General features: G+C 38.3%; 1 protein-coding gene and 1 long non-coding RNA gene across 6 annotated transcripts in view; one reads left to right on the top strand and one right to left on the bottom strand.

The window, feature by feature from the left end:
- Nucleotides 1-999: 999 nt before the first annotated feature.
- DAP3 (death associated protein 3) overlaps nt 1000-25926 on the top strand; it is a 36779-nt gene continuing 11852 nt past the window's right edge. The window contains exons 1-5 of one of the 5 annotated variants that reach the window (XM_037825797.1): nt 1000-1119; nt 19653-19705; nt 22940-23062; nt 23517-23600; nt 24483-24584. In XM_037825797.1, coding sequence (XP_037681725.1) covers nt 19664-19705; nt 22940-23062; nt 23517-23600; nt 24483-24584 — 351 coding nt within the window. In that variant the 5' untranslated portion in view covers nt 1000-1119; nt 19653-19663. The other 4 variants (XM_037825796.1, XM_037825798.1, XM_037825799.1 and 1 more) reach the window with 4 other exon arrangements.
- Nucleotides 23359-25926, bottom strand: part of LOC119526585 — a 38568-nt gene continuing 36000 nt past the window's right edge. Inside the window, exons 2-3 of the long non-coding RNA XR_005215213.1 lie at nt 24981-25283; nt 23359-24685 (exon numbers count right to left, since the gene is read on the bottom strand). This is a non-coding gene — a long non-coding RNA (uncharacterized LOC119526585). The remainder of the gene's footprint in view (nt 24686-24980; nt 25284-25926) is intronic.

Genomic DNA, 25926 nt, shown 5'->3' with positions numbered 1-25926 from the left:
TACCACCGCTCTCCTGGAGGTCCAGGTCCGGGAGGAGACAGTAGATCCCAGGAAGCCAACGCTTGAGACGCTGAGCGAGTACTTAGGCCCAAAGGCCTCCCCGGCTCTTCTAGTCACCGTGTCAAAGGCCGAGGCCGAAAGACATGAACGTGCAAGAAGGTGGGGAAGAGGGGGCAGCTGCCACTAGGCTCCTCCGCTTCGAGCGATCATCAACCCCTCGGCAAAGCAAACAAAAAATAGCTGCGAGAGCTGCTGCGGAGAGAGCAGATCCTCAGAAGTGGGGGAACAATGGACCTTTCTTATCCCCTTCTCCCCGACTCCCACTCCTTCCTCCTCGCGTTCTCCCCCACCACCCCCGCCTCACCCGCCTCCGGCCGCAGACCGCGCACGCCCGCCCGCACGCGCCTGAGTGTATCTGGGCTTGTTGCTCGCCGCTCCCACCAACCACTACCCGCGGCCGCCCCGCGCGCCCGCCAGCGCGTACGCTTTCGCTCAAGGGCGCCTTCTCACCTGGTCCCACGCACTCCCTCGATCCCTGTCAACCGGCTCCAGCGCGGGCCCTCACGCGTACCTTTAGCAGCGCGAACCCAAGCCTCCTCCTCCCCCTCCACCTCCTCTTTTTTCCTCCCTGTCCCCGCCCACACTGCAACAAACGCCCTGCCGGAAACACCTACTCGGACACCGACGCTAACACCGCCTCCCCCGACCCCCCCCCCCACGCCTTGCGCGTGCACCACCCACAATTCCCACCGCGGGACTGTTCCATTCCTGTCGGCTACAGGGGTGGGGGTGAAACAGACGAAAGTAGGCAGTGCTTGCCGTTATAACTAGAATTAGTCTGGTGATGGATAGAGACCTACACTCACAGACCTCCTAGGGCTCGCAGCCGCGGCGCCGTGGCTCCTTTCCCCGCTCCTCCTCCACGCCGAGGTGAGCGAGTCGGGGGGCGGACTTGCACCCCTCCGCTGGCAGGTGGTTGGAGGCTGCGGCGCCTGCGCATGGCGTAGCGTGCTGCGATCCGACTCGTTTTTTCTTCGCTGATTTGGTGCTGGTGTTGTGGATCCGCGGCTGATAGAGTGTCTGGTTCACCGCGTCTGAAGAACCGGTACTCGACTCACGGTGAGGGAATGGACAGGCTCGGGGTCATTATACCGATAAGGGAAAGGAGCAGGACTCCGAATCTCTAAGAAGTAGGGAGTGAGGCCAGTAGAGTCCGCGCACCTCCTAGAGGCTTCCTACCAGGCCCTGGGTTGCCGACCTGGGAGCCAAGGAAGAACCAGCATGGTAGTTAATGCCAGGTCGGTACTTTTTTTTCTTTTAAATAACCATCTTGGATTTCAAGAATGTGACATTACTTCCTACACTCAATGATGTTTTCTGTGCAGTTTACTCACTCCTCATGGATGGTTCATCCTCAGCCTCATTAGACAGCTGATGTTAGAAGGTAAAGAAACTGTGTATTTCTAGATCAGTTCTGGACTCGATCTCCCACGTCCTGTGTGACCATCAGCAAATTGCTTTTCTTAGTTCCTTATCAACAAGAAACCAAAACCTGAGCATAAAAAAATAGTTAACTCCAAATCCGACTTTAGGATTGGTGTGTGAAATAAAATGTATATAAAATGGAATTAGCTCTTAGGCACAGTTGATATTTGTAAGGTTTGTGGTGTAGTTGGTAGTCTGTGTGCTTTCCTTCCAAAATCATTAATAAGAATATGAAAAACTAGGCCTATCAGATTCCTGTGGGTTCTGAATACTTGTGATCTTTAAATTCAGGAGAACTATAGACCATTAAAATCCACAGATATTCCTGAAGTTTATCTTATCTAGTTCCATTCCTGTCGCCTGTAGTGGTAGGGGAGAAGAAGGTAAAGCAGAATAAATTGGGGTGAGGAATCTACTTGGGATTGCTTTTACATTTGTGGACTCCTAGGGATCCAGTGATTAGCTTGAAAATCACTGTACCTGATTGACATCAAGGCCTCCAAAGCTCAAATGGTTACTCCTGAATTTCTTTAGCATATATCAAAGTATCGGTTAGGGGTTTGGATGGTTGGTTGGTTTTGTGTTTGTGTTTTTTTTTTTAAGATCAAGACGAAATCACTCTTAATTACTTACCATATATTTGCTTTTCCTAACCAAGTCTTATTTCCCAGCTCTTTTATGGAGCCCACTTAAGTTTACATTGATCTTTCCTTAATTGTTTCGTGTATACAAGTGTATTAGTTTACCAACATTTTTTGTTTGAGACAAGAGACCTTGTCTTACATTTCTTTTACATTCTTTCATAGCATTTAGTGCAGAGCAAGTCATGGAAGTATTAAAATGAATGTTTGATACTTAAAATACCAGAAGGGAAACAGAATTCACATTTGTGGAATACCATTCCAGGTGTATTACATATGTTCCTGTTTGTCTTTATGATAAACAACACTTTGAGAAAGATAATCTTATCCTCATTTTACAGACGAGAAGCCTGAGGCTCTGGGATATTAACTTGATTTTTTTTAAAACCTAGCTTTTTTCAGTATACCACATTGCCTTCATGGTACAATTTGTCATCATCAGCATAATTGCATCTGCTACAAAGAAGAAACACTTTTAATGGAATTCCACTACACAGGTATATAAGGGAAGTTACTTACTACTGACCTCTTCAAGTACGTTTTTGTGACTGCACCAATTGTTGAATTATCAGCGAAGTATAGGCAAATAAGATAGTTTTCTGTTCTTTTGTTTATGTCCAGAGCATACTAGAGACTAAAATATATTCAATGTTCAGTAAAATGATCTCATTGAATGAACGAACCCTGAATTATTTGAACCAAGGGAGATGTGGAAGACAGAATATTGGCCTCCCAAAGATGTCACCTCATAATCCCCAAAACCTGTTAATATGTCATGTTACATGGCAAGAGAGAATTAAGGTTGCAGATAGACTTCACATTGCCAAAAATCTGATTTGAAAAGAAGGAACATATCCTGGATTATCTGGGTAGGCCCAACGTAATGTCTGAAAGAGTTCTTAAAATATAGAAGAAGGCAGGAGAGGCCACGTTGGGGTGATATGATGTGAGAAAGACTCCAGTGGCTATTGCTGGCTTTTGGAGATGAAAGGGGACTATAAACCAAGGAATACAGGCAGCCTATATAAACTGGAAAAGGCAAGAAAATAGATTCTCTCCTAGAGCCTGCAGAAAGCAACACGACCTCACTGACACATCCATTTTAGCCCATTGAGACACATTTTGGACTTCTGAACTACAAAATTATAGTTCAGAATGATAAATTTCTGTTGTTTTATGCCTCTAAGTTTGTGGTAATTTGTTACAGCAGTGATAGGAAACTAGTAGAGAAGCCAAGCATGGCTAACCTCCAAAGTAGTTTTCTGTCTTAATTGAAAGGAGGGTATGGTTTAACTGAGACTTTTCTTAAAACAAAGTGATAGACACTCAACAAAGCTGCCTGGTTTTCTAGTATTTCCCTCCTACTCTGCTTCTGGTATCCATCGGCAAGTTGTAAATAGTCAGTTGGACTCCATGATAATTCTTTACAACAGTAGTCTTACCTGAGCTATCCTCAGATTTCCCCTCTAGAATAGAAGTAATTAAACATTATTTCATGATGTTTCCTTGCTGGGATGTTGTCTACAAGTAGATAAACAGGAAAAACTTTTTATTACAAACTTTTGAAAATATGGTTTCCAATGCTAAAGTAAATTTTAAAGATACAGTTTTACATTGCTGTATCAATGTACATCAAAGTACATTGACTTTACATTTGACAAGTTATGGGTAAATAGGTATAAGAGCCCATAAGTAATTCTTGGTTTGATAAGGAAGAACTTTGAAATTTTTGTTTGGGTATCAAGATTTTAAACTCATGCCTCAGAGTAGCATAGTAGAAATACATACTCCAGACTGCCTAGGTTCAAAGCTCAGCTGTTCTACTTGGTAACTGCATAAGTTTGGGTAGAGACGTAGTAGTAATAACAAGCTGATATTAATAAGTCATTTAATCCTAATAACAATCCTCTAATTTAGATATTACACTTATTCCCATTTTTCAAATGAGAGAATAAACCCAGAAAGTTTATGTAACTTCCTCAAAGTCACAGAACTATTGTCAAGAGAACCAGTAAAGTATGAGATTTACAGTTTCCCCACATACTTGTTACCATCTGCCTTTTTGCTTTAAGCCATTCTAGCAAGTGTGAAGTGATATCATAGTCTTGATTCATATTTCCCAATTGACTAATGAAAGTAAGCATCTTTTCTTGTGCTTTTGGCCGTTTCTGTATCTTTAGAGCAACATCTATTCAAATCCATTGTCCATTTTTTAATGGGGTTATTTGTCTTTCAATTGTTGAATTGTAAAGGTTCTTTATATAAAGATTCGTAGAGTGTAAGCTCTTATGGCAGTCACATCTATTCCTGAATTTTGACTATCATTCAAGAGATGTTTATTTTGTACAGAATTTATATTCTCTCTAACACGCTTTCTAGTATAACATGGTCAGTCTATTTAAACAGTATGGTTGCATGGAACCTACAATGGGGAATGAGATCTTATTGTTCTCTACAAATTAATATGATACCCCAATGCACCCCAGAGTACTTTAGGCAGAAAATAATAAAGTGTTTGCAAAGACCCCTTGAGGGACTGGGGAAAAATGTGGAAATATTAAACCTCCTCACCTGGTGAATTCCTGATATTCACACAAGCATTAGGGAATCCCAATTTAATAAGTCAAGCCCCTGATCTTGAGTCTTGCCCTTATGAAACTTATTCCTGCAAAATAGAAGCTAAGCCTACTAATAACTATGCCTAAGAGTCACCCTCAGAGAACCTCTTTTATTGCTCAGTTGTGGCCTCTTTCTCTCAGCCAACTCTTCAAATAAACTCAAGATCCTCCCCCCTATGTGGGACATGACTCCCAGGGAGTGTAAGTCTCCCTGACAGTGAGGGACAGGACTCCCAGGGATGAACCTGGCCCTGGCATTGTAGGATTGAGAATGCTATCTTGACCAAAAGGGATAAAAGAAATGAAACCAAATAAAGCTTCAAGGGAATGAAGTTATGAGGCATGTAACTAAGTGAATGGATCTTCAGGACAGCATTTTGAGTGAAATGAGCCAGAAATGAAAAGACAACATTATAATACCCCACTAATATAGACTAACTATAACATGCAAACTCTGAGAATTGAATCTTAGAGCACAGGTTATCAGAGGAAGGCTTATTATAAAGGTCCATAGGTTGTAAGCTCTTACAAAAGTCACATCTATTCCTGAGTTGTAATGGTTATCTCTAAACTCTGAGATGCTGACCTCTTTATGTATAACCTGGTTGGTCCCTGGAACTTCAGGTATCTGTGTGACACCTAAGACTCAGAGCTAGAGTTTGGCAGCTGTGAATGTTAGTATTACCACATACAGCAACTGTTAAAAAAGCTGAAAAAGACTTCAGACTTCAGTTGGAGATATGAATGAAGTGGATTTGGTAAGGGCTAAGGCAAATCAGGAATAAAGGGTAAAGGATGATATTGATTGTGTTTTAAAACTTCAACGTCTGTGTGAGACCAAAGAAAGAGATGTTTATTTGGTGCCAAATGTATATTTTCTGTAGCACACAATCTAATTTAACTTGTATGGTGTGAAGGGTACCACTTCATTCTTTTGCATGCGGATACCCTTTGTCCTAGCACCATTTGCAGAAAAGACTATTCATTCCCCCATTAAATGATCTTGGCACCTAGTCAAATCAATTGACTATAAATGTAAGGCTATATAACTTCAGGTGAGTTATTTAACCTATACCTCTTTTATAAAAATGGTGAAAATAATACCTGATAGGGTTGTTTTGAGGTAATGCCTATAAATTGCTTGTTATAGAGCCTATTTCTGAAAAATACTCAGCGATTCTTTTTAAGATCATTATAGCACTGATTCAGTTCAGAACTTGCCCTGCACTAGGTTCAGTTCTCTGAGTAGATCAGTTTAACCTTAAGAATCTGTGATTCTCATAACCACTGAAGTTTTAGCATATAGTCTTTGGAATACCTTTCTTAATTTGGTAACAGGCGTCTTCTGACTTCTTAGGATACACTTGGCCTGTCTGGGAGAGAATACTTTTTCTTGTTAAGAAAGAAGGCTCTTGGCCATGGCATTGAGGAATTGAGAATGTCTTCTTAACCAGAAAGGGGAAAAGAAAGATAACAAAATAAGGTGTCAGTGGCTAAGAGATTTCAAATAGAGTTGAGAGGCTATCCTGGAGGTTATTCTTATGCAAGCTTCAGCTAGATATGCCAAATGGCCACAGTATGACAAGCCCAAATCAACAGTAGTCCTGAAAACTCTATAAGAATACCCTGGTCCCTGTCTGGGATTCTATAAAAGTTTTAGTCACCAAGTTTATCTTTCCGAAGCTTGAATCCTCTATAGTGTTCCTGTGCCAGATGGGTCCCAGAACCCGGAGGCAACATTCACTTCAAGAACATTAGCCAGATGCGTCCCCGTTTCCCATAATGTTGACACCCCTTTTCAATATGAACAAGTTAGTGGTACTGCCTAGACATCCCTGAAGATCGAGAAAGTGATTAAACCAGAGGAAAGGGTAGCACGAGACAAGATAGGATTTAACAAAGGATTATGAATACTGAATCTTTATATAAATGTCTTTTTAATTTTTTTTAATTACTAGGGTATTAGAATACCTAGAAGGAAATAACTGAAATGGTGCAACTGTAAACCGTAACATTCTTTGAAATTTGCCCTGTAGCTACTCGTTAAATTGTAATTTGAAAGTTATCACCTTTCTATACATACGTTGTGTCTCAGAAGAAGGAAAGAACTGAAACTGGAACTGTAACCCATAACATTGTTCGAAATTTGCCCTCCACTTGTTAAATCGTACTTTGAGAATTATCAGTTTTCTGTATATTTGTTATATTTCACAATAAAAAATGTGAAAGAAAAAAGAGGGCTCTAACACTAGCTAGAAAGTTTGCTCAGAATAGCGGGAGGGTTTTAAATACAATGGTAAACAAACATCCTTTCCAAGTACACTCAGAAAAATCTTCAACTGGTATAAAGGTAAAATAAACTAGTTGTCTCTGGGGTTAGTTTGTTTTATCTACATTTTAAACAAAGAATGATTAGGAAGGAATAGAGGCAGTACTCTTCTGTTTTGGAGTAACAGAAGTAGAGATAATAGGGAGTGATAGTAATTCAAACAGTATTAAAGAAGTATTTTAATGATGTCTCTGAGAATTTTTCTCTTTTCTTCCTTTTTCTTCCTAGAAACCTTTAGATAATATTCATTCACCTTCAATTTTTGCCAAGTCATTTTTTTCCATATTTCATTGAGTTTTAATGTTGCCATTGATTTTTTTCTTTATTAGAGAAGTAGTGGATTTACAGAACAATCATGCATAAAATGCAGGACTCCCATGTACCACCACAGCACCAACACCTTGCATTGGTGTGAAACTTTTGTTACAAATTGATATTGCCACATTTTTATGACTTTACTATTAACTATAGTCCATGGCTTAATGTAGAGTTCATTATCTGTATAGTGTGGTTCCATGGCTTTTATTTTTCTTTTTATTCTAATACCATATATACAATCAAACATTTCCCCATTTGATCACATTCAGATTTATATATTTCAGTGCTGTTAGTTGCGTTCACAGTGTTGTGCTGCCATCACCACCATCCATTACCAAAACATTTCCATCATTCCAGATAGGAGCCCTGTATATTTTTTAAATAAATTTTTATTGTGAAATTTGACATATATACATAACAGTGCTAACTTTCAAAGTATGATTTACCAAGGAGTTAGCAAATTTCAAAGAATGTTATGGGTTACACTTCCTCAATTTCAGTTATTTCCTTTTGTGAGATATTTATACAGAAAGGTGATAACTTTCAAAGTACAATTTAGCAAGTAGTTACATAGATAATTTCAAAGAGTGTTATGTGCTACAGTTCCACCATTTCAGTTATTTCCTTCTGGCTATTCTAATACCCTACCATCTAAAAAATATATATTTATATAAAAATTTGTAATCCTTTGTTAAATCCCATCTTGTCTATTGCTACCCCTCCTGTCTTGTCTGTTGCTACCCCTTCCTCTTGTTAAATCACTTTTTTGATCTTCGGTGGTGTCTAGGCAGTGACCACCCTAACTTGCTCATATTGAAAGGGGGTGTTGACATTATGGGGAAGCGGGCTGCATCTGGTTGTTCTTAAAGAGGCTATTGCCTCTGATTTTTAGGACTTGTCTGGCATAGGAACGATGGTGGATTTAAATTTCTGAGAGATAAACTTAGTCAGTGAAACTTTTATAGAATCTCAGTTAGGGACCTAGGTATTTTGGGACTACTGTTGGTTAGTCCTTGGCATACCGTGGCTATTTGGGATACCTAGCTGGAACTTACATGAGAGTAACCTCCAGAATAGCCTCTCTACTCTTGTTTGAAATCTCTTAGCCACTGTAACCTTATTTTGTTACCTTTCTTTTCCCCATCCCGTACATTTTAAGCCTTAACTTCCCTTTCCCTATCCCCACCCTATCCCTTGGTAATTTGTATTCTAGATTCTGACTCTGTGAGTTCACTTATTCTAATTGTTTCGTATCAGTGAGATCATGCAATATTTGTCATTTTGTGTCTGACTTATTTCACTCAACATCCATCAGTCACCTTTTTAAAAATGAATTTTATTTACACACAGTCCGTATCCACCATACACACACTTCCTCTTTCCCTTTCCCCATGTTCTAGTAACTTCTAATCTACTTTCTGTCTCTGTGAATTTGCTGTTTCTAGTTATTTCTTATAAGTGACATCATACAATATTTGTCCTTAAGTGCCTTGCATTATACTGAGCATAATGTTTCCAGCGCCTTTCATGTTGCAGCATGTTGCAGAACTTCATTCTTTCTTATGGCTGAATAATACTCCATTGTGTGTATGTACCACATTTTGTATATCCATTCTTCTGTTGATGGACACTTGGGTAGTTTCCACCTTATGGCTGTTGTGAATAATGCTGTTGTAAACCTTGGTGTAAAAGTATCTGTTTGAGACCCTGTTTTCACTTTCTTTATGTATATACCTAGAAGTAGAACTGCTGGGTGACATTGTAATTTATATTTAACTTTTGGAGGACTGCCATATTTCTTTCCATGGTGGCTGCACCATTTTACATGCCCACCAACAATGCACTAGAGTTCCAATTTCTCTACATACTTTTCAATACTTGTTTTTTTCCCTTTTTTTAATAATAGCATCCTTGTGGGCATAAAGTGGTATCTCATTATGTTGAGCATCTTTTCATATGCCTGTTGGCCATTTGTGTCTCTTCTTTGGAAAAATGTCTATTTAAGTCCTTTGTCCTTTCTTTTTTTTTTTTTGTATTTTACTGACCATTTTAGATGATTTTACTTTGATAATATTTCAAAGCCACAAAAAGGTGCAAGAACAGTACAATTAGCTCCTATCTACCCTTCATTTAGATCCACCAATGCTTACATATTTGCCATAATTTTTCACTTGCTTTCTCTCCATCTATCTTTTTTTAAAATTCAGTTTTATTGAGATATATTCACATATCATACAATCATCTATGGTGTACAGTTGTTCACAGCACCATCATATAGTTGTGCATTCATCACCCCAATCTATTTTTTGAACATTTTCCTTGTACCAGAAAAAGTAAAAATAAGAATAAAAAATAAAAGTAAAAAGGAACACCCAAATAATCCCCCCACCCTATTTTTTATTTAGTTTATGTCCCCACTTTCCTACTCATCCATCCATACACTGGATAAAGGGAGTGTGATCCATAAGGCTTTCACAATCACACGTCACCCCTTGTAAGCTACGTTGCTATATAATCATCTTCAAGAGTCAGGGCTACTGGGTTGCAATTTGATAGTTTCAGGTATTTACTTCTAGCTATCCAATGCATTAAAACCTAAAAAGGGTTATCTATATAGTGCGTAAGAATGCCCACCAGAGTGACCTCTCAACTGCATTTGGAATCTCTCAGCCACTGGACTTTTATTTTGTTTCATTTTGCATCCCCTGTTTGGTCAAGAATATGTTCTCAATCCCACGATGTCAGGTCCAGATTCATCCTTGGGAGTCATATCCTGCATTGCCAGGGAGATTTACACCCCTGGGAGTCAGATCCCATGGTGGGGGGGGGGGCAGTGAGTTCACCTGCCAAGTTAGGTTAGCTAAAGAGAGAGAGGGCCACATCTGAGCAACAAAGAGGTACTCAGGGGAAGACTCTTAGGCACAATTGTAAGCAAGCTTAGCCTCTCCTTTGCAGTAATGAGCTTCATAAGGGCAAGTACCGAGATAGAGGCCTTTGCCCATTTTTAAATGAGATTGTTCTCTTCTTGTTGCATTGTAAATGTTCTATATATATTTTGGATATTAAGCCCTTACGCAATATATGGCTTGCAACTATTTTCTCCCATTCTGTAGGTTTTCTTTTCACTTTCTTGCTGATGTTCTTTGATGTAAAAAAGTTTTAATTTTGATGAAGTCAAATTTACTGTTTATTTTGTTGCTTGTTTTGGTCTCATGTGTAAGAATCCTTTACCAAATCCCAGGTCATGAAATGTGCCTCTATTTTTTACCTTCTAAGAGTTTTATGGTTTTAGATATCATATTTAGGTCTTTGATCCATTTTGACATGATTTCTATATATGGTGTGAGGTAGGGGTCTGTTTCAGTTTCCTAGGCTGCTCCAAGCAGATTCCATGAAATGGGTTGGCTTTTAACAGTGGGAATTTTATTAGCTTACAGTTTGAGGTCACAAAACTGTCCAAATCAAGGCATCATCAAGGCAATGCTTTCTTCCCAAAAACCAGCTGCCAGGAATCCGTCGATCCTCTGCCACATGGCAAGGCACCTGGCAGCATCTGCTGGTCTCTCCCTTGTCTTCCGAGTTTCATTGCTTTCAGCTTCTTCCTTTGTGGCTCATGCAAGTGCTCATGGTGCCTCTCTCTTCCTCCCTTCCCCATCCCTTTCTCTCTCTCTCTTCATCCCTTTTATGAAGGATTCTAGTAAGAGGATTATGACCTACCCTGGGTCATACCTTAACTGAAGTAACCTCGTTAAGAGGTCCTGTTTACAATAGGTTTACACCCAAAGGAATGAATTAGCTTTAAGAACATCATTTTCTGGGGTGCATACAGTTCCAAACCACCACAAGGTCTAATTCATTCTTTTGCGTGTGGATATTCCATTTTCCCAGCACCATTTACTGAAGAAACTATTCTTTCCCCATTACATGTATTGGATGCCCTTGTTGAAGATGATTGTGCATAAATGTCTGGGAATTTATGGGCTTTCAGTTCTGTTCCATTGGTCTGTTTGTCTATCTTTATACCAGGACCACGCTTTTTTGATTACTGTAGCTTTGTAGTACTGTTTGAAATCAGGATGTGTGAGCCTCCAACTTTGTTCTTTTTCAAAATTGTTTTGGCTATTTGGGGCCCCTTGCCAATTCCATATGAATTAAGGAAGAGTTATTTCATTTCTCCAAAAGAGGCTGCTGGAGTTTTGATAGGGATTTCATTGAATCTGTAGATTTCTTTGAATAATATTAACATTTAACAACATTAATTCTTTCAACCCATGATCATGGGATGTCTTGACATTTACTAAGATCTTTAATTTCTTTCAGCGGTGCTTTGTAGTTTTCAGTGTAAAGTCTTTTATATCCTTGGTTAAACTTTTTCCTGGGTATGATTTTCTTTTAGATACTATTGTAAATGAAATTATTTCCTAAATTTCCTCTTTGGGTTGTTCATTGGTAGTATATAGGAACACAATTGATTTTTGCATGTTGATCTTGTACCCTGCCACTTTGCTGAACTCGTTTCTTATCTCTGATAGTTTTCTTATGGATTGCTTTGGGGTTTCTATATATAAGATCATGTCTTCTGCAAATAGAGATAGTTTTACTTCTTCTGTTCCAATTTGGAAACATTTTATTTCTTTTTTTTTCCCCCAATGCACTGGCTAGAACTTCTAGTACAATAGTGAATAGCAGTAGTGAAAGCAGGCATCCTTGTCTTGTTCCACATCTTAGGAGGAAAGCTTTCAGTCTTTCACCATTGAGTATGATGTCTGTGGGTTTTTCATTAACAGACTTTAACATGTTGAGAAAATTCCCTTCTATTCATAGTTTTCTGGATGTTTTTTATCAAGAAAAGGTGCTGGGTTTTCCATCTAATATGATCTCATATAAACGTGAAGTATTTCCACATGGAGGGGAAATGGGGAGTATATTCTTGTAAGAAAAAATTTTTTAATCAGTTGGAAGAGAGGTTCAAGGCTGAAGGTTGGTAGCCAGTTGTCATTGGGTATAAGACGATAGTGTCCTGGACTGGAAAAGTGGATGAGTTTTCTGTAGGGAAGGAAAATTGATGTGATTTTGTGATTGGATATGAAGGAAAAATATTGAGTCCCTCCCTGCCCCCAATCCCCATTCCTAAAATTCTTTCCCTTCCCCCTTTATCATCCATATTATTTCTTTTGAATTTTCTACTTAGTCATAGGATTTTTAATCTTTGACTCCAATAAGATTTAGGTGGTCCATTGAAGACCTTCAGAGTACCTATGAACTCTCTCAAAGTATTTATAAAATATTTGTTTTTTTCTGGGAAATTGTCCTTCACTTTTGACAAATTATTAGAGGATTTCTGTGACCTCTAAAAAAGGTTAGTAATTACTGGTTTAGTCCCTTCTAGAATCTTAAGGCTTTGACCTTTTGCCTCTGTTTTAAATATATGTGACGAATTCCTTCATTTTCTCCTTCTTGCTATGTTCCCCAGAATGCCTGGTTTCACAACCATGCAATAAATGAAGGTGTAAATTAAGGGAAGGTAAGAGACAAGTAGGCCTGTAGTATTTGCCAGTTTTCTTCATCTGGACATTTTACTACAAGAGAATAGTATTTCGATGTTATCGTTGTTTTTTCCTTTTTAATAACCAGATGGCAATTTCCTAGAAGGTAAATAAATCTTCATATAGTTCTGGGCACATAGTAGACAATAAATAGTACGTGAGTTAACTTCTAACTTTACCTTTGCCATCTACTGAATTTTCATTTCCCTAGACCACAGAGGTCTGTGACAGCAGATTTTTTTTTTATTCTTTGTAATTTTTATTTTGAAAGAATTATAGATTCAACAACATTGTGAATGTAATTCAAATAATATATAACATATATATATATGAATGTGATCAAAAGGGGAAATGTTAGATTCTATATATGGTAACAGAATAAAAAGGTTTTTAAAAATCCATGAAACTACACTACACAAACAGTGAACCCTACATTAAACCATGAACTGTAGTTAATAGTACAGTCATAAAAATGTGCTCTCATCAATTGTAACAGATGTTCCACACCAATGCAAGATGTTAATAACAGGGTGGTATATGGGAATCCTGTATCTTATGCATGATTGTTCTATAAATCCACAACTTCTCTAATAAAGGGGAAAAAAAAATCTACAGCTGATGTTCCAGTTTGCTGATACTGCCATTATACAAAATACCAGAAATTGACTGGGTTTTATAAAGGGGGCTTATTTTGTTACAAATGTATAGTCAGTTCTAAGGCCATAAAAATGTCCAAACTAAGGCAGCAACAAGATGATTCCTTCATTGAAGAATAGCCAGTGGAGTCCAGAACACCTCTCTCAGCTGGGAAGGCAGGTGGTTGGCGTCTGCTATTCTTTGCTCCCAGGTTGCGTTTCAAAATGGCTTTCCCCAGAATGTCTCTGGGTCTCTCTTAGCTTCTTCAGCTTCTGTGCCTCTAAGCATCGGGGTCTTGTCTTAGCTTCTCTGGAGCAAACTTTGGGCTTGCATCTCCAGATGTTTCCAAGCATCTCCAAGTGTCAGTGTCAGTGTCAGCTCTTAGCTTCTCTCTAAAATGTCTCCTTCTGTTTGTGAGCTCTTTTATAGGACTCCAGTGATTAAATCAAGACCCACCCTGAATGGGTGGGGTCCATATCTCCATATCTTTGGGCCACAGTTGATTGAGTCACATCTCCATGGAAGCACTCGATCAAAAGATTCCAACCTAATCAACACTAATCCGTCTGCCCCCACAAGACTGCTTTAAAAAATATGGCTTTTTTTTGGGGGGGGGGGGGGGCAGGATATAATATATCCAAACTGGCACCGCTAACATTAAAATAATAATTATTAGTATAACTGTAGATGCACAGGAAGTTGCAAAAATAGTAGAGTCCTGTGTACCCTTCACCTACTTTCCCCCAATGGAGACATGTCATGTAGGTATAATGCAAAAATCAAAACCAGGACATTGGCATTGATACCATACTGGTATATTATTCAGTTTTCACCATTTCTTTATGTTTGTGTATACAGTTCTGTTTGGTTTTATCCCATGTGTAGATTCCTGTGATCACTACCACAGTCCAGATACAGATCCATCCCATCATTTCAGGAGGAACTCACTTGTTCTACCCATTTAAAGTTGCACCACTACCCTGTCCTTGTCCCCTAACAGTCACTAATATGTTCTCTGTTTCTATAATTTTGTCATTTTGAGAATGTTTTATAAATGAAGTCATGCATGTATAACTTTTGATATTGGCCTATTTTGCTAAGCATAATGGCCTTGAGATCCTTTCAGGTTGCTGCATGTATCCACAGATTCTTCCTTTTAATTGCTGAATAGCATCCCATTGTATGATGTACCAGACTGTGTTTATTCACCCACCTAAGGACATTTGGGTTCTTTCCAGTATTTTGCTGTTACAAATAAAGCTGCTGGAACATTCACGTGGATTTTTGCGTGAACACGAGATTCCTTTTCTCTGGGATAAATGCCCAAGAGTGCAATTGGTTGATCACATGTTAAGTATATGTTTAGTTTTAAAAAAAACTACCAAACAACTTTCTAGTGTGACAGTTACATTTTAAATTCTCAACAGCAATATAATCAGAGATCCAATTTCTTCTCATCCTCACCAACAGTTGGTATTATCACTATTTTTTTTTTCCGGTGCTTTAATAGGCATGTAGTGATATTTCATTGTGGTTTTAATTTGCATTTTCCTAATGGCTAATGATGTTGAGTAACTTTTTATGTGCTTGTTTTCCATCCATATCTCTCTGTTGTTGAAGTATCTGTTCATATCTTTTAACCATTTTCTAATTGAACAGTTGGGTTTTTTACTGTTAAGTGTTTTTTTGTTGTGGTAGTTTTTTTTTTTTTAATACCCCCTCACCCAGATACCCAGATTTACCAACTTTCAGCATTTTGTGACATTTATTATTTCATTCTTTTTATCTGTCTGTCCATCTATTAATCTAAACATTTGACAGTAGATCGCATACATCTCCTCCTCGAATACTTAACATTTGCAGGTACATTTCCTGAGAACAAGGACACTCACTATGTTCTTGTTGAGTTTTCAGAGTCTTTATATATTTTAGGTTGATTTTTGTTGGATATGTGGTTTGCATATATTTTCTTTCAATTTGTAGCTCGTCTTTTCATTCTATTAACATGATCTTTTGCTGGTTAAAAGTTTTTAATTTTGGTGAAGTCCACTTTATCAGTTTCTTCTCTTGTGGATAATAATTTTGATGTCCTATCTAAGACTTTTCACAGCACATCTTTTTGATTAAAATTATGGAGAATGTGGGTTTATAACATCCAAAGTTTATAAACCATAATTTCTCACATTTTCCTCGTCAGCATTTCCCAAAGTGTTGAAAATATGTCCAGAGTGATGGCCATGATGACCATGGACATGCCTAGGGGGAAAAGGAAGTAATATTAGGACCATGTGACCTACTGTTCTCCTGGACCCAGCTCACCTCTTACAGAGCCGCAGCCCACAACTGTCGCACAGTGGTTAGGAAGATCTAGAAGCAGGGTTGGTTGAGCTGGATACTGTTGGGGTAGCAATGGAGCCATGAGCAGCTCGAGATTGGGTTGAGTGCTTGCCTATCAGCAAACCTAGGGATTAGCAACTGGTATGGGGTTAGCTGGTCATAGATTGGGGAGACCAATGCTGGAGGCAGGAAGGTTGAGCTAATTGAAATGGGGGAGTGTTAAGAAGAATTGGGGTTGAATAAAGTTGGAGGTTGACAGAGCTGAGAAAATTGAGTTTGTCAAAAATGGACATTGGGTGGTGTTGGAGTCAGGTGGTATTGGGTAGCAGATAGAGATGGGCACGAGCTAATACTGGGTGCTGTGATGGTTAGGTTCATGTGTCAGCTTGGCCAGGTGATAGCACCCAGCTGCCTGGTCAAGCAAACACTGGCCTAACAATTGCTGTGAGGACATTTGTGGCTGGTTAATAAACCAACAGGCTGGTTTATTAAATCATCAGTCAGTTGACTGCAGCTGTAACTGATCACTCACCAAAGGGCGTCTCTCCCACAATGAGAGAATGCAATTGGCTGAATTTAATCCAGTTAATCAGTTGAAGACTTACGAGACAGATAGAGGACCTTCACTTCTTCTTCGGCTGCCCAGTGAAGCATTTCCTGAGGAGTTCGTCAAAGTTGCCGGTTCATTTCCTGAGGAGTTCATTTCCTGAGGAGTTCATTGGACATCTTCCTTGGAGTTGACAGTTTGCTGACTGCTCTACAGAATTTGGACTTGTGCATACCCACAGTTTGCGTGAGTCACTTTTATAAATTTTATAGTCAGACACCTCTCATTGATTCTGTTTCCCTAGAGAACCCTAACTAATACAAGTGCCAAGTGCTGGGTATTTGTGTCAGGGGTTGCCCAGAAAACCCCTAAGTTCTTTGATTTGCTAGAAGGACTCAGAACTCAGCATATAGTCATACTCAGCTACGATTTGTTACAGCAAAATGATACAAAGCCAAATTAGCAAAGGAAAAGGGCAGTGGGCAAATTCCAGAGGAAACTGGGAGCAAGCTTCCAAGAGTCCTCACCCAGTGGAGTCATACAGAATGCAGTTAATTCATCTGGCAAGGAGTTGTGACAACGCATGTGGAATGTTGTGTACTGCGGAAGCATGTTGAAGTACCCAGGGTTTTTGTTAGGGACTGGTCTTGTAGGCATCGTCTGCCTGGCACATACCAAAATTCCAGATTCCCAGAAGGAAAGAAGGTATTCAACATAAACTACATTGTTTGTACAGAGTGGCATAGTGAGCCACTCATCAGTTCTAGAAATGGTGGGAACTCGCCTGATATCCAAGCTCCAAGAAGCCAGTTAAGGGCCAAACTTATAAGCGGATCTTTCTAAGGATAGCTATCTCAGGTCCGCATTGTTAACTCTTTTCTGCACCTTCGTGTTGAATTGTGGGTATAGATAGGCCTTGGGCGGTGTTGAACAGCAGTGTAAGGGCCGTGTAAGACAGAGTTGAGGAGAACAGGGAGAATAGGGGCCTTGCCCCAACCTGTGGCATAAGTAGAACTTCATCCTTGGTCCTAGGTGCCGGCTCACAGCCACTGCTTTACTCCACAACAGCAACCCCTCCACCAGCATCCAGGAGAACAGTGATGATAGTATTCTGCAGTAGAGGGGTTCCAAGGGTTCCAAAATCAGCTAAGTTTGGGACGCAAAAGTCTCTTTAATGTAGTTTTTCGCAGTGTGTTCAGTTTGCTAATATGTATTGTAATTATCCTAGAAACCAATTGCTGTGCTGCATTTCTCAAATTTTTTTGGCCGTGGAATGCTGGTGTATTTTATAGGACTAATTAATATTCACCAAACTCACTTTGGGAACTGCCTCTGTAGACTTCTGGTTTTCTAATACAGCAAAAGAGCCCTAGAATCCAACGGATAAAAGGGAGGCAAGCCAGTAGTGAGCATGCTTGTCATATTCACCATTGTATGTACCCTGTATAGTGTGGGCATGTGGAAGCATATCATACAATTCTCTTTCTTTCTTCCTTCCTTTCCTCTTCCTTCTTTCCATTCTTTCCTTCCTTCTTTTTTTTTTTCAATTTTAATTAGAGACGTTGTATGTTTACAGAAAAATCATGCATGAAATTCAGAGTTCCCATATACTACCCTATTGTTAACATCTTGCATTAGTGTGGTAAGTTTGCTATAATTGATGAAAAAATGTTTTTATAATTGTACTGTTAACTATAGTCCATGGTTTACTCTAGGTTCACTATTTGTGCTATACAGTCTTATGGATATTTTTAAAAATTATTATTCTAGTAACATATCTACAACCTAACCACAAATTCATATTTCAGTGTTAATGTTCACAATGTTGTACATCACACATTTCTTGAATGACTGATTAAAGGAATGCATTGGCATCTTCATTGAAAAGTAAACTTGAAAACTAAAAGGAGATGAAACTCAAGAGTTTATGTGATCTCTTGACTGTACTGTAAGCTCCATTAGATCACAGATTATGTCAGTTTTGTTTGCCACTGTATTCACAGAGCCTGGCACACCATAGTTGTTTGGTAAATGTTTGTTAAATGGATACGACTCTGTTGTTGTTGTGGTTGTTAAGATTTTGGTTGTAAGAAAGGTGAGAATTATTGACCAAAATAAGGTGATTAGTTATCTGGAGATTTAATTTAGTTATTCCATCACCTCTGGATATTCAGTTGCATATGAATATTTTAAACATCTTTTAGCTCCCAAAAGATTCAGATTTTTAAAATTAAACATTTCCAACATACAAAAGCCTATCAGTAGTACACATGGCATGAAAATAATAAAACAAATACTTGTGTACCCATTACCCAGCATTAGAAACAGAACATTACCAATTTCTTTATGTGCCCTGCCCCAGTCTTATCCTTTTCCCTCTTCCCAATAGAAATCATTATTCTAAGTGTTGTGGTTATCATTCTCTTGCCTTTCTGGTTCAGTTATACTACATATATGTGTATACCCCAAATAATGAATTAAGTTTTATGATTTTGGAGTTTATATAAATTATATCATACTGTAATTGTTTTCTCTCAATATTAGCTTTTTGAGGTTTATCCGTGTCAATGCATGTAACCATAGTTTATTCTTGTTACTGCTAATATTCCATTGTATAACTGTATTTCAATCCACTCTTCTATCAATGAACATTAGGTTTTTTACCGTTTTTTTTTTTTAATTCATACTTCTACTACTATAAAATTCTTATTCCTGTTTCCCAGGGTACATGGATAAGAGTTTTTCTACAGTGACTACCAAGAAGTATAATTTCTGGGTCAGAGGGTTGCACATTTTCAACTTAAAATATAATTTCAAATTGGCTTTCCAAGAGAGTTGTACCAAATTAGATTCCCATTAACAATATGTGAAAGTTCCCAATGCTTCCCAGCTTCCTTAACACTTGGTGTTATCTTAACTCCTCATGTTTCTCAATATAGTGGTTGTGACTGGTATCTCATTGCCGTGGTTTTAATTTGTACTTCCTTGATTTGTAATAAGGTTGAAAAATCTTTCCCTGGGATTACTAGCCATTTTTGTTTCCTTTTCTGTGAAATGCTTGTTTATGTCTTTCATTTGTTTTTCTCTGTCAATTTGTAGACGTTTTTTATATGTTTTAGATACTATTCCTTTGCCAGTTTTACATGTTGCAAATATCTTTTCCCAGTTATGGCTTACGTTTTCACTTTTTTTAAGAGTCGAGGACAATGCTGAAAGGAATGACGAGGCTTATCTCAAGGGTTCATGAGGTAAGTTCTAACTGACCTGAACATTTTGTACAGACTGTCTATTTATGTGAGCTTCTTGTTTTTAGGTGGATTTATTGTATACAGGATCTGATTTATCATCCCTTAATAAAGTATCTAAAGTAAAAATAAGTTGTTAGTTAAGAACTTCAGCATCTGCTGATTGAACAAAATGGTAAAACTATATATGAAAAACACCACTCTGTTGGTTTACTTTTTTCTTTTTATTATTTAATAAATCATTTCTCAGTACCTTCCATGAAGCGAGTATGCAAGATTCTAAAAATAGTTTTCATTTGGTGGGCATTCATTATGTGCCAGGCAGTGTGCTAAGTGCTTTATCTTATTTAGTCCTCATGACCAACACATGAGGTAGATATTATCCCTCTTTCACAGAGGCAGAAACTGAGGATCAAAAAGGCTAAGTAATTTACCTAAGGTAACAGGCTATGAAGTTGCAGAGTTCGAACTAAATGTCAGATTTGAACTCAATGCCTGTGGCCTTAACTCCTATGGTATATTGCATCTCATGGACCATGTTAAGAAGCTCAGTCTAGTGGTAGAAACATGAATAAAAACAAATTAATTAAATTTAATTAAATATAAAATTGATAAATAAATTACAGTACAGTGCTATTACAGCACCCAGGAGGAGCACCTAACCTGTATTAGTAGGGTCCACGAAAAAATCCCAGAGCCAAGACCTGAGGGATGATAATTGAGCCAGAGCAACTTGGGCACATTTCATCTGATAATTAAATTGCAGATTAGATTTCCCAGAGAAGGAGCCCTTCCTCCTAATTTTTTTAGGGGTTCATGATAAACCTAACATAAAATAAACCATTATTATAAAATAAAATAAAAATAAAAGCAGGGATAGATTCTGGTCTAAACTTACTATGCTAGAAGTCTGACATTTCTCCTTAATACCAGACAAAAAATACCTCCTCAGGCCAGACTGGAGAGGTGTTGCTGAGAATATTTTGGTTTTTGTTGTTTGGTTCAGGGTAACTTGCTTGATTGATTCACGAATGCTGTTCTTTCAGGAACTGTATGATGTTCATTCAGGAACCATGCAGAGGCAATTGTACATATAGTTGTTTTCCTTGGAAACTAGAGACTAGCTGAGTGATGCCACATATAGCACTGTGAGAAGTAAGGAATCCATTTTGTTAGCTTTTAATTTGCTGCAAAAAGCCTAACTCTAAAATCATAGGACTACTGTAGAAATAGCACCATCTCGTGGCCTTTGAATATCTTTCACTTTTCACTTGGCTGCTATTTTGTAAAGAGATATGGTACTTTCTCCATCGTAGACAAAATTGAGTATTAGTACTAGGGTATATTATTCAGAATGTTACGCTGAGGTAACAAACCTTGAATTCTCAACTGCTTAACATAACAGAAGAGCAGTATGTGTATGAGTAGGGACTACAGGCAAGGGAGGTGGGGTGGACACAGTTAATTTACCATCATACATTCTCAGACAAAGTTGAAACAATTCTATTATGTTACCCCTTTACTTTGTATTGAAATCTATGATTACTAAATATTTGTAATGTGTTAGGTACTCTGAGAAGGAGAGACAAAGATGAATAAAATATGATCCTTTCTTTCACAAGTATGTATGGCCTGGAATAGGAGACTTGAATATAAGATAACATGCTATACTGAAAAGAACAGAGATTTTGTAATTGGAAAGACTTAGATTTGAATTCTGGTGCTACCATTACCAACTCTGTGACCCTAGGCAAAATTTTTTAACTTCCTTGAACACTAGTTTCTTAGTTAGCCCCATTGTAAAACAGGGATGATAATATTATACTTGTCTTCTAGGATTTTGGGCTCAAAAATAGTGCATGTAAAACACTATAGTGCCTAGCATCTAGTGGGTACTCAGTTAACAACAGCCACACATTCAGTTCAAGGCAGAGTAAAACTGTCAGGCAATACAAAGAATGTATTGTTAGCAAACAGGGAAGGATAATTACTTTTGACTGGAGGTGTCTGACAAATTTTCCCAGAGAATGTGTCATCAGAGATGAGCCTTGAAGGATGGGTAAAATTTAAATAGAGAGGGAGGGTAGTTGAAGTAGAATGAGAAGTATATGAATAAAGGTGAAACACATGTTTTAGCATGGTTGAGTGGCTGGAGTTTATGAAGTAATGAGACTAGATAGGTCATATGAAGTCATCACGATGGCCTGGATTATCATGCTCAGGAATTTGAGACTTATTTTGACAGTAGTAGGGATCCATACAAGCTTTTTGATTACCTGAGGTTAAACCTATGATTTGGGAGGACAAATCTTATGGACTAGGAGAAATGAACAGGCTGGAGTTTACAGCCTTCTAACAAAGTGGTTGTAAGTGTTATAAAGGGGGAGTACAAACAAAGAATATATATTTTCTGTTCTCAAGAAGCTGTTTGATTAGACTAAATTTAAATACAGGCAGCTTTCATATTATCTGTTGATTTATGAAGCAACTCCCATTTTGCATCTCTCACATCCCTGTTCTCCTGATTCTTTCTGGCTTCATACCCTAATCTTTCCCTCATACTGGCATCTTTTCACTTTTGCCTAAGGCCTGTTATCCTTAAGCTCAATTTTAGGGTTCTCCACTTAGCATTTCCTCAGATTTGTCTCCTGAAATCTCATCTCTCCCCACCTCCTTGGTTAAGAAGTTTCAGTGTACAGTTCACTGAGTTGCCTTTCACTTAGCTGAATGCTTTACATACTCCATCGTTAAATGTCCTTAATGAAAGAGTCTTCATTCCAGGGCACAGCTAGCAAGAAAATTGTTGCAGGGAGTGTAATTATAACTATGAAATAGTTAGGAATATTGCACTAATCCCCTGATAATTGAGGTGTCTATGGATTATTAAACAGATGAGAACTGTACAATATTGGTCACCATTCGTCACTGTTTGCAAAAACTATAAGAAGTTTCCTACTTTTGATTATTATTGGCTATGCTATGCTCCCCAGCAACCTCTAAGAGAATTATTTATCCCCATATGGGACAGAACCTTGACATGGTAATACACAGGCTGTAACAGAATCAGGGTATCAGTAATGTGATTAGATTTATAAATAATAACAAGGACCCTTTTATATAGAATTAAAATGTATGTTACTGATATTTTCCCATTACATACATGGCATACACCCTCAGTGTTACAGCAAGTATAAAAAGCCTGACCACTCCAAAACACTAAAACAATTTATTTTACAGTTGAACCCTGGATATTTTTTGCATACGGGGACCCAGGCACCCCAAAGCATTGCTGCTCACCTAGATAACCAGGTTCCAGTTGAGAGTCCCAGAGCTGTTTCCCGCACCAGTGAGAGTGACCCGGTGAGTTGCTAATGTGTATGTGGATTTGTTTCAGGGATAATAATTTGTGTTACTTTCCTCATTTAAATATCAGGAAAATAGAAATCTAAAGAAGTTGGCAGATTTACATACAGTCAGACAGACAGTGCAACTGAATCAGCATTTCAGAATGCAGACCTCCCCTGTGCCTGATAGAGATAAAAGATCAGTCCACATCTGTTCTGAACTAATTCCTACCAGTGAACTCCCCATAGTGCCAAGGATTTTGCTGGGCACAGTAGGTACAAAGTAAATACTTACTGAGTTCAATTCCTCACATGGTAAGTTTAGCAGTTATTATTGATCTTTCCTTAAAGGACCAGATAGTAAATATTTTGGCTGGTGGACCATGACCAACTCTTTCACAGCTACTCAACTCTGCCGTAATCAAATGGGTATGGCTGTGTTCCATTAAACCTTTTCTTTACAAAAACAGGTGGTTGGCCATAGTTTACCAATCCCTGGTATGAAGAATGCTAGAGAAATCAAATTACCTGCCCAAGATCACACAGCAGGACAGGTACAGAACACAGTTTTCCTAATAACCAATCTAGTGCTGTCTCCACTTTTTAAAATGGACTTCCTAGTGTCTGGAGAGGGAACTAATTATCTTATGAGAAGAGCAGCATTTAAAATTAAGTTCGTCAGCAGAAGCCAGCATTCTAGCAGTATCCAGTGTTGCATTTTCTAGTTCAGGTCCCATTAGACTAGATATTGATTTCTTTTCTCCTTCCCCAGCATTGTTATGCCTCTCATAAATGAAATTAGCTGTGTGGTCTGTCCTTAAATGTGAAGGTAATGAATAACTTTCTTTTCCTCTCCTTCTATCCCTGTCCCTGCTGTCTGAGTCTTCCCATGTTAACATGGGCTGTGCAGAAGAAAAAAATAACCCTGTTACCCAAAACACCATCTCAGCAGGGTCTATTTTATTTATGTCTCTAGTGTTCACCTATTTTCACAAGCATAAAATGGAATGGAATAAATGAATGAGGTCATTGAAATATCTTTCAGCTCCCTTTGAAATTGTAGTCCCTTTATCTGCCAGTTCCTCTAGGGTTTCTATGGAAACAGCAGCATGCAGATGATCTTGTCACATGATTGGAGCATCTCTGTATACACCACAGAAGAATCCAGGTGGCAGGAATTGTCTCTGGCATTCCCACATCTAGTTGCTGAGCAACTGGCTTCATCATTCAAGCCACCAGTAGCTTCATATACACACTGTGGATTTAGGGACAACCACCAGCATTTTGGGGTGAGAGAAGAAATGAAAGAAAGATACCTTTTCTAGATGAGTAGATGAATGTTTCTCCAGCATGGTTTAACAAGGCCAATCTACTTTTGCAAAGTCTTTGTCACTTTGTGTGAGTCCCCATTACCTATTTGTATTTTGATTTCATAGGCCAAGCATGGGGAGCAGCATGAAGGTCAACACTACAACATCCCCTTCCAGGATTTGAAGACTGTATTTCCCCATGGCCTGCCTCCCCGCTTTTTAATGCAGGTGCTCAAAACAGGGAATTGTGGGGAGCCCAGAACACAGACTGTTGATAGCAGAGGGGTGGGATTGAGTGAGTAGAAAACCATAGAAGATGAAATTTGAATCTGAAAAACAGATAAATTCAGCTGTTGATTATCTTTTGTGAATAGCACAATTGCTACAGTTACCTTAAGCCAATGTTTAGCTTCTGTTAAACACCTTAAATCCTTTTTGGTGCCAGGTAAATTATTCTTAAATAAATAAACAATATCTAGTTTTTTCTTGGATTATGCAGCAGATTTCTAGAAACATTGGCATTTGAATGAATGTTAAAGTGAATTTAATATCTGCCTGAGCAAAATATCATGAAAATAGTTAATATGCTATGGGGTAGGGGGTTGGGAGGGTGGAACATAATACCTTCTTGAGCCAAATAGAAGTGCCATTTGGATTAGATGCATCATTGTTTTCTTCTTACAAATTTTCAGAAAAATTTAATTCTGTGGCCGTAACATCAACCCGAAGTGTATTACAATCTTGACTCTCTTTATAGGCATTCAGAGAACTCTTGATTAACAATAAACATAGTTTATTGGCTTCGTTGGTTCTTACTGGCTCCTGCTGAATTATTTTCAGCCTCAGAAATTATTCCTTTTTAATTAATTACCAAATTTGTTCAGGTGATTTTTTAGCTTAGGAGCCAGAAGATGTCATTTCTTCATTCTGCTTTAAGGAAATCAGATGAGACACCAATATGAGATTAGAAATAGTTAGGACACAACCAGAGGGAATCATCTGTAATAGCATTTTAAACTGTTCTAAGACTAAACAGTAGAATCTCTAGCTTCAGGGTTAGGAGGACCTGTTTTTGTGTTTTGTTTTGTTTTGTTTTTTAATTCAATTTTATTGAGATACATTCACATACCATACAGTCATCCAAAGTGTACAATCAGTTGTTCACAGTACCATCATATAGTTGTGCATTCATCACCCCAATCTATTTTTTGAACATTTTCCTTGTACCAGAAAAAGTGAAAATAAAAAATAAAAGTAAAGAAGAACACCCAAGTCACCCCACCCACCCAGTTTTTCATTTAGTTTTTGTCCCCATTTTTCTACTCATCCATCCATACACTGGATAACGGGAGTGTGATCCATAAGGCTTTCATAATCACACTATCACCTCTTGTAAGCTACATTGCTATACAATTGTCTTCAAGAGTCAAGGCTACTGGGTTGCAGTTCAAAGGTATTTACTTCTAGCTATTCCATTGCATTAAGACCTAAAAAGGGTTATCTATATAGTGCATAAGAGTGCCCACCAGAGTGACCTCTCAACTCCATTTGAAATCTCAGCCACTGAAAC

Source organism: Choloepus didactylus, chromosome 2 (assembly GCF_015220235.1).
Source record: "Choloepus didactylus isolate mChoDid1 chromosome 2, mChoDid1.pri, whole genome shotgun sequence".
Taxonomy (NCBI): Eukaryota; Metazoa; Chordata; class Mammalia; order Pilosa; family Megalonychidae; genus Choloepus; species Choloepus didactylus.
The sequence above is the reverse complement of the archived record's forward strand: the minus strand, read 5'-3'. Positions and strand labels throughout refer to the sequence as shown.